General features: G+C 34.4%; 1 protein-coding gene across 1 annotated transcript in view; it reads right to left on the minus strand.

Moving 5' to 3' along the window:
- LOC135694663 (prolyl 3-hydroxylase OGFOD1) overlaps positions 1-14,669 on the minus strand; it is a 32,576-nt gene that overhangs the window by 16,670 nt on the left and 1,237 nt on the right. Inside the window, exons 2-5 of the mRNA XM_065213487.2 lie at positions 12,378-12,400; positions 9,566-9,717; positions 8,993-9,039; positions 8,528-8,628 (exon numbers count right to left, since the gene is read on the minus strand). Coding sequence (XP_065069559.2) covers positions 8,528-8,628; positions 8,993-9,039; positions 9,566-9,717; positions 12,378-12,400 — 323 coding nt within the window. The remainder of the gene's footprint in view (positions 1-8,527; positions 8,629-8,992; positions 9,040-9,565; positions 9,718-12,377; positions 12,401-14,669) is intronic.

The raw sequence follows: 14,669 nt of genomic DNA on the forward strand, positions 1-14,669 counted from the left end.
TAAAAACAAGTTTCAAACAACAAAGTCTAATATAAAGTCAACAAACTTTTGAACAGTATCTTCACAAGTAGATTTAGGATTATGTCGTATACCTGGAGGGGATATAAAGTTGAGGACACTAGACACTAGACACTAGACACTACATCGATGCTGACACTAGATAAATAAAAAACAAAAATTGTACAGGGCAAATACTCAAGGTGTAGATTTTAATTGCGAAAGCAATAATTTCGAACTGTTAAAAACTGGTCATTTAGTGCGGTGGACCATAGAGTTCACCAAACTACCCCGGGGGGAGGGGGGGGGGGGTAAATTCATTAGAGCGAGAACCAGAGTGTGCTATTTTGAAATATGAAGACAGACCCTTAAATTTATAAATTTTTAAACCCTACTCCAAAATTTAGATACAATATGAAGATCATATATTTAAATTTAATTTAAACAAACCCAACAACAACAACAATCAAAATATTAAGAACATTTTAACTTTCTTTAACGACGATATCCCAAAACTTAAGGTCATGCTAAAAATCAATCCCAAAATTTATGACCATGTTAAATTTTGCCAAAAATGATACCCCAAAGTTTATTGTCTACATAATAACAGGTTCCCCCGAAAATGGCACATCCCGTACGAGTGTATGTGAAAGTTAGCAAGCCTCTTTTGCGAGGCTTTTTCCAACAAATTGTGACAAAAATATAGCTGATATAGCATAGAAAATAGATATAATCATTATGATCAAATGAAAAAAAATCAAATCAGTTAAGGTATGCTGCAAATTACTAAAACTGTATTGTAGCTCTTATTTATTATAAGACTCCCAAGGAATAACTTTCTGTGAAATGTTTCGAGAAAATGATGGATAAATGAAGCAATCCTGATAAGAATTAAATAGGTTAAAATTCAGCTACAACAATGTAGTACAAACGGTACAAGAGATCGTATAATTGCTGGATCAAATTGTAATGGTAACATTAGGGGATAGTACAAAGTTGTTGCCCAGTTACAGTTTTAGAAAACTCTAATATTTGTAATTTCAACTCAACTGTAACAGAACCCATCAACAACTAACTTATAATTCAATTCAATCCAAAACTAAGTAAACATTTACATCCGCGTATATGAGTCCATTATAACAAGGGGCATATCACTACCGTAAATAATTACATTATGACAATGTTTTATAAACTCAATTCAAAAAGCTATCTATAAATTTAAACATACCATTGTTAGTTACAGAATATCAACGCGATGTTCTGTAAAATACCAGGTATTTTATATTTTTCAATCTCTATCAGTTCTGTTAGAAAAAATGTGCTTTCAATGTTCTTGAAATACGGCTCTGGAGTATACAGAGAGGATGTCTGTTTTGACAGGGCTGAGATCCGGGATTATACGTTTTGCATCTCTATTTAAGAAACATCTCTAACTTTTTTTGACCTTTTCTTTGGTAGGTTGATTGGTGCATGCTTAATGATAATATCGATAAAAACCCTTAAAAGGCTGCCAAAACTGTAAAGTTTCCTAAATAAATCTGACAACCTTAGCACATGAAGTGAATAAAACTTTTAACAATTTAAATTTTATTTTTATGAAGGACTATTTTTGACCAAAGCCAGCAAAGTTATAGCCTGGACAATGCTTGTTGAACTGCCCAATCAAAAAAGATAAAAATTTAAATAAAAAGAAAATACGAAGACATGTACAAATATCGGAATAAAATCTGATTTCTCTATTCTAGCTTTGCATCCAAGAATATAATTTTATGTTATCGTCACAAACTATTATCAAACATAATTTTCACTTTTTTCAAATGTTCTGTTTCGTCACAAAATATTACCATACATAATTGGCACTTTTTTCAAAAGTTCTCTATCGTCACAAAATATTATCATACAGAATTTGCACTTTTTTCAAATGTTCACTTTCGTCACAAAATATTATCATACATAATTAGCACTTTTTTCAAAAGTTCGCTTTCGTCACAAAATATTACCATACATAATTGGCACTTTTTCAAAAGTTCTCTATCGTCACAAAATATTATCATACAGAATTTGCACTTTTTTCAAATGTTCGCTTTCGTCACAAAATATTATCATACATAATTGGCACTTTTTTCAAAAGTTCTCCATCGTCACAAACTATTATCAAACAGAATTTTCACTTTTTTCAAATGTTCACTTTCGTCACAAAATATTACCATACAGAATTTGCACTTTTTTCAAAAGTTCGCTTTCGTCACAAAATATAACCATACATAATTGACACTTTTTTTAAAAGTTCTCTACCCTCACAAACTTTTATCATACAGAATTTTCACTTTTTTTCAAATGTTCACTTTCGTCACAAAATATTACCATACATAATTGGCACTTTTTTCAAAAGTTCTCTATCGTCACAAAATATTATCATACAGAATTTGCACTTTCTTCAAATGTTCGCTTTCGTCACAAAATATTACCATACAGAATTTGCACTTTTTTCAAAAGTCTCTACCGTCATAAACTATTATCATATAGAATTGGCACTTTTTTCAAAACTTCTCTATTGTCACAAAATATTGTCATACAGAATTTGCACTTTTTTCAAATATTCGCTTTCGTCACAAAATATTTGAGAACGATACAGAATTGGCACTTTTTTCAAAAGTTCTCTATCGTCACAAAATATTACCATAGAAACTGGCCCCTTTTCTAAAAGGTTCTCTAAAGTGACATAATATTACCATACAAAATTGGCACTTTTTCAAAAGTTCTTCATCGTCACAAAATATAACTATACAGAATCTGCAAATCTTCTCTAATTACAAAAATTACACCCGTGCCAAGAGAAACATGTAGAATGACTCGTATGTTAAAATTCATTACTTCATACTTCGTATCTAAAATTCAAGGAGAGTTGCTCTTCGGCGTGAGCTGGTTTTGAAGAGAACCTCCGATAAAAGTAAATAAAAAATACTCAATCAAGCAAAACTAAAATCTTTGAATCTCTTTAAATCATTCAGAACTCACGTAGAATGATTGTAAATTTACACTCAAAAGAAAAACTTCCAGTTTTTACATGCTTGATATAGAGTATACAGGGAGGATGTCTGTTTTGACAGGGCTGAGATCCGGGGTTATACGTTTTCCATCTCTATTTAAGAAACATCTCTAACTTTTTTTACCTTTTCTTTGGTAGGTTGATTGGTGCATGCTTAATGATAATATCGATAAAACCCCTTACAAAACTGCCAAAACTGTAAAGTTACCTAAATAAATCTGACAATCTATATACCATTAACATTCAATCAATTAGAATCTCAGCACATGAAGTGAATAAAACTTTTAACATATTTAAATCTTATTTTTATCAAGAACTATTATTGAACAAAGCCAAAAAAGTTATAGCCTTCGTTTTCTCAATACTCCTTTGATTCCAAAGGTGAGAACTACAAATTATGGTATCAAATGGACAGAGTTTCCAAAGGCCAAAAATCAAGAACTCGCTTCAAAATGAAATCTAGACAGCCCTTGACAATTTAAAATTTTATGAAAACTTGGTTCCATGAAAGGGTCACATGTGCACATGTGTTCTATAAAGCAAAAACACAAGTCAATTTCCAAACCAAGGTATTCTGTCTTTTTGAAGGCTTAAAGCTCATAATCATGTATTCAGCAAACTTACCAAACACATTCACCAATATCACAAACCATTCTGAGAAGTTTAGATGCAACCATTATTGCTACGGGAAAAGTGAAAAGCGCTGCTTTCTAACTTTCATGTCCACTTCTGCCAGGAAATTCAAGGAAAGAGCATTTTTGAATTGAAAACACCTGTGCACTGCATTATTGCGTCACTGTTATTACTGCGAACTAGATTGAAGGGTTATGACAAGAATACAAGAACTTCGAATCGCCGTGAAACCCTTCTTCTTGCTTCGGTAATATACGGCTACATTTGTGGAGTGGGCTTGGCAAATCACACTACAAAAGAATCTTTATTTACTTTAAAGAAGTATTAAAAGATTCGGATAAAACGAAATACGGAAGAAGAAAATGAAACTAGAATGAAGCATTATGTTGTATACTTACAGAAATTTTTGAAATCAGTTCAGCCTGAATACTCTTTCGTCTTATAATAGATTGTACGAATGTGTTACCTACTGTGATTTGGTAAGTTTAGCTGCAGTCCAAATAATTTATAAGGCTGGCTATAAATAAACTAAGTTACGTAATAATACGTATTCATTCAACGTTATATAACACTGCTAACACGTTAAATAAACTTGGTTGACTTGATCAGGGGTGTAAAAGTAAGGGGGGCTATAAGGAGACTTAGCCCTCCTTGTCAATGCTGAAATACTACAATTTTATACTTCTAGCTATCATTTTTGAAAAAAATACAAAAGACCCTTTTCTTCTTCATAGCACTGCAACCCTTAGTTTCTTGTTGTAGAATGAACCAAGGCGTAGAGATGTTTCCAGAATACCAAAAAGGTTTTAACAGGTTCCAGGTGGCAGTTTCAAACAAAACATTTAATTAAAAAAAAATCCTTTATCAAAAGCGAGAAACAATGGACTTTTCATAAAGAAAAAAATTGACCTAGTACAGAGGCCTGAGGGACACAGTGTGAGCTTCTCAAAACGTTAGAGGACTTTTCAACCCGTATGCAATTTGATAACATTGCACACTACTCGACGTCAATGCGTTTCCACTGGCATTGTTTACAGAAGAAAATATCTCACAAATAACAATACAACTCCTTTCGAATGGCAAAATGTCCATTAAGTTTAAATGAGCACATATCTTTTCATACATGTATCTTACATTGAATTTCATATCTTTTATCGTCGCTCCCTGTCGCTATTAATGTAAGATAGAAGCAAAAATGTCACCAGCCCTTAAATGAAATCATTTATAAAGTTTGCACGTTGAAGTTGTGGTCTTCGAGGGTCGATTAATTGTTAAAATATTTAGATGCTTCAACTTTAAAATCTTCTTTTCCATGAGAAAAAGATTTATAAAAACCTTTGTTAAAACGATAGTACAGTATTGAAACTAAACCCTTTCAAGAGCTTATCAGCCATTGAAAGGCAGGCTAGCTAGAAAAGCCTCTCGCCGTTTATCTCGGCGTCATCAGAGCTATTTAACAGAAGACATAGCTTGATACAATTCGTGAGTAATAGCTATACATATTCTATGAGATAAAACTGGACATATGGTAGTAAAGTGTTTTCTTGGCTCTATTCAACTCCACAGACCTTTTATCATTTGCGTCACCATTGTACTTGCATCAAGGCCCAGAAAAAAAGAAAAGTCGAACTTTTACTTAAATATGCGCTGGACGACATTTTCCTATTAAATTATTCGATATCATCAAGCATTTCAAAAGATGTATCTATAATCATGATTCAATTTCAAACCAAATCAATCAGAAAAATATCCTTTATCACAAGCTAGAAATCATGGACTTGCATAAAACAAAATTGGAACCCGGTAGAGAGGCTTGAGGGGCAGACTGAACTGGTAAACAGGTCAGAGGACATTTCATCCGGGATTTAATCTGAGAAGATTGGGCACTATTCCACGTCAAGGCGTTTGCACCAGCCTTGTTATCAGTAAATACCTCACAAAAATCATACAGATTCTTAACGACAATTTATGGATCTGACTAGCCACATACAGTGAAATACTAGTAAAAAATTCCTTTCTATTTTATCACAGCCAATGTACATGTTTGTATATTTTGCAAGTGGTAAACTTGTTGGGAACGTAAAATCATCAGTTTCGTAATCGCTGATTACGTAGGTACGCTAATGACTTTTGTAATTAGTAGGCAGTTTAGGACGCATAGAGTAGATTGCTTGCTGCTCTAATGTTAGCTAATTAAGGATCGTTTAGAAGCCTCTAGAAAGTTCTAAAGATCGCTGAAATAGAACCGCTTATTATGCGTCACGTAGAGTTCATAGTTATACACCGGCTTTTTGGTGTACAAGTTATCAAAAGGCAATCTCAGGATATTTCTTCCTTGAATATCTTCCACAAACCCCTTATCACTTTACATGTCATTCCATTTGCCTATCTTCATACCAAATTTCGGTTTTGATTAAAATCGAGCTTGCGCGCAAAAAAACATCTACCTGAGTTTGCCTCGGGTTTTTTTCCACACTGTAAATCGGCAAAACTAGCTGGTTAAGACAGGAAATAAGGTAATTTGAGTATTGCGGATAGGGAAAAACATTGACAATAAAGAGCGCACTGAAGGAGGTGAGCCTGTCATAATTGGTGTCGTCCAGAGAAGATAGCGTATCATGCGAAGACCATTGACAACTTTTAAATGCATCCGTTTCGTTGCCATTGCAACAGCCTAGGTACAAGATCTTTAATAGTGGAACATCATCTCACATTTCGGCCCATAAATAATTCTGGCCAAAGATCATCTCGCAAGTAAGCAATTTTTAAACACAATAACTACACAATTATGGTATGAAATGTAGAGCATGTCATAATAAGGAGTATGGTGGCGAAATGGTTGCCATGATAACTGCAATTCAAATTTTAGTGCCTTTCTATCTATCAAGTCATTTGTTAGACGTATAAAGAACTAACGAATATGTGCAAAAACATTAAAAAGTTGGTATACTTTTTGAATGATATCCCTAGTCCATAGAAAGACGTCACAGTTTTTGGTTACTGTGCTTGACCAAACACGCACGTTAACCCACAGCACAGGAAATCTTAAATTTAAATATCTGGGAATCAGTGATATTTTAGAGAGAAAAAAGCTCGACAGCCCTTTATTTAAAACCAATAAAACAAGATTACAAAGAAAGTCAGAGTTATAAGCACTTAAACGATAAAATTTAATGAATCGATTCGGAAGCGCTTCAGTAGGAAATTCAGAATGGGCATCAGGTAGAATCTGATTCAGCATGAAATAACGAGCATATTAATAGAAAACTATTTACGATCCGCTCCAAATGCATATTGTACGTGCCGCTAGCAACGGGTCTAAATATTTGATGCTCTGGTTTCTACCGAGAAAAAAAGCCAAAAAAGTTTATTTGCGCAAAGGTTCTGATTGCCTAAGATAAACATTCCCTTATAATTACAGGAAATTTTTTAATTTCGTAATTGCGCATTAAATGTTTACGTTTTTCAATCTAAATTTGGGTCATTTAACTATATTCAATAAAACGTTAATGATTTATTATAATTAAAAATTACAGATGCTAGACTTTACACGTATTTTCCAAATATGTTCCTTTGAAAACCCACTACCGAAGTGTAAATGATGGGAAATATTATGTAAATAATGGAAGTTGTTTTGATGCAAATGAAAGCTTTTCTTGTTCAAATATCCGCCTGTAATGAAAGAAACTGCATTGTTTTGAAGTCAGTTGAAGCATACTTTTTAATTAAGTTTGACTTTTTTTGGTTAAAAGTTTTCTCGCAAGCATTAAAAGACCGAGTTTTTTGGAAAGACATACAATGAGTTTTACTCTATACAGATATGGACTGCCATTTGCAAAAAGCATCAAATTCAACAAAGCATATCACTTGATAAAATGTTAAGAAGCATTGCAAAGATTGCAACAAAATAGGTTAGCTATATTTGTGAATATATTTCAAGGCATCATTGGCATCGGACTCCAAAGGATCCTTAGGGATCAGGCATTGGCATCGTTTATGCCTATATAGCATTATGGCATAGCCCAGTTATTGCCTTAACAGACCAATTCAATCACTTTTCATAGATTATTCAAGAAAAAAGATTATCTAATTGATACCAAGAGGGCGATTAAAGCACTTATGTTCAAAACGCAACGAAGCACTTGAACTACACAATTATAGCATTGAATTTGAAGGGCTGACAACAGAAAGTTTTTCAGATAAACGCAAACATATCGTTTCACATTTTCGTCAGAAAAAACCTATTTTCTCTCGGTGTCATGAATATTTTTGGTCTACCAACCCTTTTTTGGCTGCCAGCCATAAACATTTACCTTTTTGAGCAAAAGAATTTTAGCAGTCTACAGCTGTAATATTTTAATTACTTTTGCCGTTTTGATTTAAAGAAAAATCAATTTATCCTTGAAAACTTCATGTTAGTATCTCACGGATCAAAAAATACTTACAATTTATTTTCACAAACTTTTTTTGTACCTGGATGGTTTTACGACATAAAAAAATTGAAAGCTCCAAGGAAACATCTGCCTTTTCCTAATAGCAGGGATTCAAATCAGGCAGGGATTAAACAATCTTTCAAAATTTATTGCATAAAGGCTTAAAAAATTGAACTTTTTATGTATGTGTAGATACATGAAAGGGGCAGCATAAATTGCATAGCAAGCATCATGAGCCCTGGTAACAGAATAAATTTCTCTCAGGTCTGTTTTGGCATTATCATCCCCCTCTTACACCTTTGCGTGCATATATGATTTACGATAAATATTTTGGCTAGCCAATGCTCAAAACAATGGATATAGCAGAATGGTTAAATTCCGCGCCATAAATGGCAGATATATCAAAGTATCTAACCTGTATATTCGTATTTTGCACAAGACAGATCCATTGTATCGTTCAGCTTTAGTTCAGTGACACCCCGGAGCCATGATAGGAGGTCACAATACAGGACATTTCTAAGGAATAAAATGTATCTACATTTAGAAACATGCAACCTAGCAATTTACAACTGTCCTGTGCTGTATTAACCAAAGCGTCTTTATAGAAATATATTCGGTAAAGGGATCTATACTTTTGCATTAAACCAATAATACCCTATGTAAAGCGTTTTAAATGAACAAGATGATGAAATGTTGTCAACGATTGTAAAGAGATAAATCACCAATATAATAAACCTTTTCGTTTTAGCAATATTGTAGCCAAATTAACAGCACAAAGCACGAGTAAATGATGGAATCTGTACATTGTTATAAAAGGAATTTTCATAAGCGAGCTATCCAAAGTGGGAGTAACACACTATTAAGAGTAGAATGTGAATACCTTAGTGTTTCTATTGTTTTTACTGTCGATACCTTGAGGTCATGACTCTGCAATGAAGAAAAGATTTGCGAAAAACATGAAAGAGTTGCGTGAATGGTGTAAGAAAAATGTTCATAGATTGAAATTAAAAGAGGGCATAACAAAGTAGAACAGAAGAGAACAGAAGAGAACAGAAGAGAACAGAAGAGAACAGAAGAGAACAGAAGAGAAAAGAAGAGAACAGAAGAGAACAGAAGAGAAAAGAAGAGAACAGAAGAGAAAAGAAGAGAACAGAACAGAGCAGAAGAGAGCACAACAGAGCAGAAGAGAGCAGAGTAGAGTAGAGTAGAGTAGAGTAGAGGAGAGCAGAGCAGAGCAGAGCAGAGCAGAGCAGAGCAGAGCAGAGCAGAGCAGAGCAGAGCAGAGCAGAGCAGAGCAGAGCAGAGCAGAGCAGAGCAGAGCAGAGCAGAGCAGAGCAGAGCAGAGCAGAGCAGAGCAGAGCAGAGCAGAGCAGAGCAGAGCAGAGCAGAGCAGAGCAGAGCAGAGCAGAGCAGAGCAGAGCAGAGCAGAGCAGATCAAGTTTCAAACACAAACCTGCTGAAACTTGTAAAGATCATTTGACTTTTCATTAAATTCTAGGGACAACAAGTCTGATTTGAGCTCTTTGAGAAACTCTTCATCTTCAATTAAATTTTTTATGATGCAGCAATGGAATGGCTCTGTTATTATCTCAATTGCCCCATTCTCTGAAAAATAAAAGAGTTTCATTTTTTGCAATCTACAACTCATAACTTAACATGAATAAGTATGTATGTAAAACCAATTTTTGCCAACAATTTTTCTCACTTTTATTTTCTCAAATGCTTCTTGAATACAAAAAGTATTAACTAGAAGTAATGATACGTTATGAAATGCATGCGCTTGAGGAAAGGAAAAATGCCAAAGTTAAGTTGTATAATGGCGGTACACAGAAATGGACAAAGACAAACACAAGAAGTACTAATCTCAAGGATATCAACAAGAACAGAACAAAACAGCTTAGTAACACAACTTATAGTGAAAAAGTATTAGCAACATCAAATGAGCTCTCGCTTTTGCCATCATTACGAATAGATTTCTATCAAAGCTGCCAAACTCCAGGTGTAGAGACAAAGTATATTTTGAGGATTTTAGGAATTTTTGCCTGTAATTGTCTGTTCCCAAAAGACAATGGAAATTTTGCTGACGTTGCACTGAAATGTCAAACTCTGTCAAGATTAGGAGGCATACTGTCGCATACAATTAGATTTTGTTAACCTTAATATACTTTTTCTCATAAAGCCTCTAGAGATGTCACCAAAGGTGCAAAATTGGGTCTTGGTGAAATGATCCCAACAACCAGGAATAGAGGTGGTTGCCTTAAAAAACTGTATCAAAACCAACTGTGGTTTTCAGGAAGCTTTTTAAGTTTTGGCTCGGATAGCTGAAGATTGTCTTCTGGAAGTATGTACTTTTGTTAACAACAGAGAGGTGATCATATCATTGGTGGACAATTCAAATTCCAATGCATGCAAGAAAACTATTTCTATCTCTGGGAGAATGCTTATAGCTACACAAGGTAACTGCAGGGTGACCAATTTTTTACTGGAATTATTCATTTCATCCTGTCACCAGAGTTTGCGGGAGACTACTGAAAAAGCTGCTGGTTCCCCATTGGGGGACCACTTTTTAACTGGAATTGTCCACCCCTGTCAGTTTGTGTTCTGGAAGTTCTTGCTTCATAATGTTTATTCCAGCTAATGCTAGTTCAGAAATCCAAGAGTCGCTTTTCAAATTAGCTTTTCTCTTCCCAGAGGAGTAATTATAACAATAAAGTCAATAATGATACTAGTTACAGAACTTGAAAAAAATTAACTGCAAATAAGAATAGTCTAATGTATATTGTTTATACTGTCTAAAAATGTTTATAATATAGCATTCAGGCTTTGAAATTTCACCATTTTCGGTGCAGAATATCCAAACAAGCAGAAAACATGTCATATAACAGTGCTCTTTGACTGACACTCATCAGAGAACCATAAGCAGATAAGTTCTGCTGATGTCATAGGCCCATGGGGCTGGTGAGCTTACCACCCCCTAGTTTCGGGCAGCTCATTTTTTTGGGAGAAAATCAGGCAGAAGGCTTCTCCAAAAACAAAAAGTATCAGAAAAGCTACATTTTGAACGTGTTTATAAATCTCTGAGATGAGTAAAGTGGTCATAATCATGAGCGCTTTCAGAACAAATAGAAGAAGGTTGAAGAGACCTAATGTGTGAAAACACAGAAAGCAACAAGAACAGAGGGCAGGGAAAATAGTGCTTGAGAGGATTGTTTCGGAAGCAAAAGAAAGCAACTATTATGCTGTCATACTTGATTAGACATCTCATTTGAAACAGTTTTGCACTAAATGGTGTCAGAAAGGAATTTTTTGTTGAATTTTACACATTGGTTAAGGACATGCTTTTGAATGGAAAAAGTCTTGGGAGAAATTGATGCACAATTTAAAAACAAAGACCAATATATATCTTCTGCTTCGGGCAATGGGGTAAAGGAAAAATTATGGGGCCATTAGGAAAATTTGCCATGGACCTCTACTCATACACTGCAAGAAGATATCATCTAAGGGTGTAAAGCACTTCAAACACAACAGAAAAATTTGAAACTGAGAATTTTTTCTTGTTAGCTAGTGGGAGCTGAATTTTAGAGCTTCAATTGAAGAACTTTAGAAGATCTTGAAAGTTTTGAGCATGACCAAAGTTTTAAAAGTATGTACGTAAAAGCATATTGGGCTTTATCAAACTAAGGTGCCCTATCCAGCATTATGCCACTGGCATTAGAGAATCCAAGCATGAATGCTAGCCATTCGACAAAAGTTGTCGCAATTTTTTGCTTCTTTTTCCAGCAGCATTATATGCAGCTCACCAAGACACATAAAAACATATCTTCTTAACACCATATCTTCGTTACACATATATCCTCGTAACACAGCAAAGACTTGACAATGACACCCTGATGCTAATGATCATATCTTGTTCTTCCTAAAAATATGGACATTAGCATTTTTCAGGCAAAATAATCAAAGCACCCCCCCCCCCCAAGTGAACTTACCCGGTACACCTATGGCTTATGTTCTGGATGTAAATTGTTCTGCTTACTTTTGGACATTACCCAAGGTTTTTACTCTGATGAGTGTTAGACAAAAAGTACTTTAGTATGACATGTTTCCTCTCTTCCAGGTTTTTTCAAAGGTGCAGAATAACCTTGCTCAAATTAAACATTAAAGCAAAATATATACCAAAACAATCTTGAAACGTGAAGTAAAAACAAAATCATGATTTGAACACAATGTTGAAAAGAAATAATGGAGTATGAAAAGACTAACATTACCTGAATTTAATGGTTTACCAGATCTGAAAAAAATGGAACATTTAAATACTTGGAGAACAGTATTTCAATGAACTAACTGGCACAAGAAAGATGTACTAAGAGCAAAAGGATATAAAAAACAAGGGTGTCTTTCTGAAATTGGGGATACTACTATGTCCTACTTAATTAATGAAAAACTTAACACTGGTTAGGCACCGGATACCAAAATTTTTATGCAACAGTATGCCAAACAACAATATAATTTATTTATAATTTATATAATTAAAATATAATTTATTTAATATTTTACATTATGAAGAGTTGAGTTGGCAATTAAATTATGGCCAAAGATGGAAGGTAAAACTTGAAATGAGGAATATCTACAACACAAGAAGCTTAGAATTTGTAGAAATATATGCGTCAAAAACTATGTGTCACAAACCACAGACCAGTATCTTTCCTGTCTGTCTTCAGCAAAGTCATGGAGATATGAATGTATGAAAGATTATTTAATTTTTGGAAGTATATAAAATCTTGTATAATCTCCAGTTTGGTTTTCGAGCTGATCATTCTGTTAACCATGCATTAATCAGTTTGACAGAATCAATCAAGAATTCTCTGGATAATAAGAAATTTGGATGTGGAATGTTCCTTGACCTACAAAAAGCTTTCGATACTAATCATCAGATTCTCCTTATGGCATTTGAGGCACAGCTTTAGCATGGTTTACCTCGTATCTCAGTAACAGAAGTCAGTATGTTTCAGTAAATGGCTACAACTCCAGTCATCACAATATTACTTGTAGTGTACCACAAGGCTCTGTCCTTGGCTTCTGTTTCTAATTTACATAAATGATCTTCCCAGTTCACCTTCCAAACTATCTTTCTATCTCTTTGCTGATGACGCAAACATCTACTTTGAATCAGACAGCCGAAATACTCTTCAAAAAGTGGTCAACAAGGAGCTTAGACATATCAAATCTGATAATCAGTATGTTAAACAGGCGAAATATGTCAAATTCCTTGGTCTCCTTTAGGATGAAAGTTTAAGTTGGAAATATCATATTTAAGCAAACTTTCCATAAAGCTCTCAAGAACTTGTGGTATATTTTTCAAAGTAAGGCATCTTTTACCTACTAGTTTTTTAATCTCTTTATATAACTCTTTATTTTCCTCATTTCTCCAGTATAGAGTCATTGTCTGGGGTCTTACTCATCAAGTGCATACAAAGCCAACAATATTTTCTGATTTGAAAATTCTTCAACTGAATTATTTGTTTGAGTTTAAGCTGCTTGCATTTGTTTATGAATCTATGAACATGGTTTCTCCTGTCCTTTATCACAATTTTTTTGCAACTTTGACATTTTTTCATCACTATGATACAAGACAAGCTTCCAAAGGTGATATTTATATGACTCAAGAAAACACCCTGCAATATGGGTTAAGATCGGTTAGATATGCAGGTGCCAAGTCCTGGGACAACATTCCCTGCATCATCAAACAATCTACTATAGTTACAAATTTTCGCCAGAAACTAAAATTCCATCTGTTCTCCACCAGATACCAACAATATAATTTTTTGTAACATCTTCTCAGGACTATAAAAATGTCACTATAGGCTGCTCTTTGTAGGGGTGTGGGATGGATGGGGATGGCTGTGGGGCATTCTTTGCTATTTTCTTTTCGAAGGGAGTGGAGGTTGTGTGGCAGTTGTTCTTGTTAGTCCTATGACTCCCTCCTAGGCAGCCTGTGGTGTAAATACTGAATTAATAGATTTTTAACCACAGGAGGTGCTCTCTCCTCGATTAGTCTATCTATTGACAGAGCTCCTCCTTTAAGAAATTCCTGCATGTAAATCCTGCTTTTTTCCTTGTTCTTTATTTCTCTCATTGTATGTAATTTATTTCATGTTTTCTACTGTTGCTGTATTTTAAATGAGTTGTTCAGTTGAATGTATGGACTTTCAAAAATGAAATGAGCTGAACTGAACTGAACTATAAATACATCATTCAAGTTGAAAATAACAATACGTGTATGAGCACTCAGCAGTGTGCCAAACAATGTGGAAAACTTAAACTGTACCTAACGATGTGACTTGACGTCAGGCAACTTCACCTTAACCATTTTTCTCTAATCTTAGAGATCATATGGAAAATCTAAAAAACTTGGTCAAAACGTACCGTTTCCAATAAATTTTAATAATGAGAAATACAGTGGAAGGAAAGCCAATCTCCCCTACCCACCCACCCCTCCCCTTGAAGTTTGTTGTTGCTGGTGTCCTTCGTTTCTAGGTATGATGTCTACCATCCCTTTC

The sequence above is a fragment of the Rhopilema esculentum genome, chromosome 8 (genome assembly GCF_057945365.1).
Source record: "Rhopilema esculentum isolate cy_ngs chromosome 8, ASM5794536v1, whole genome shotgun sequence".
Lineage (NCBI taxonomy): Eukaryota > Metazoa > Cnidaria > Scyphozoa > Rhizostomeae > Rhizostomatidae > Rhopilema > Rhopilema esculentum.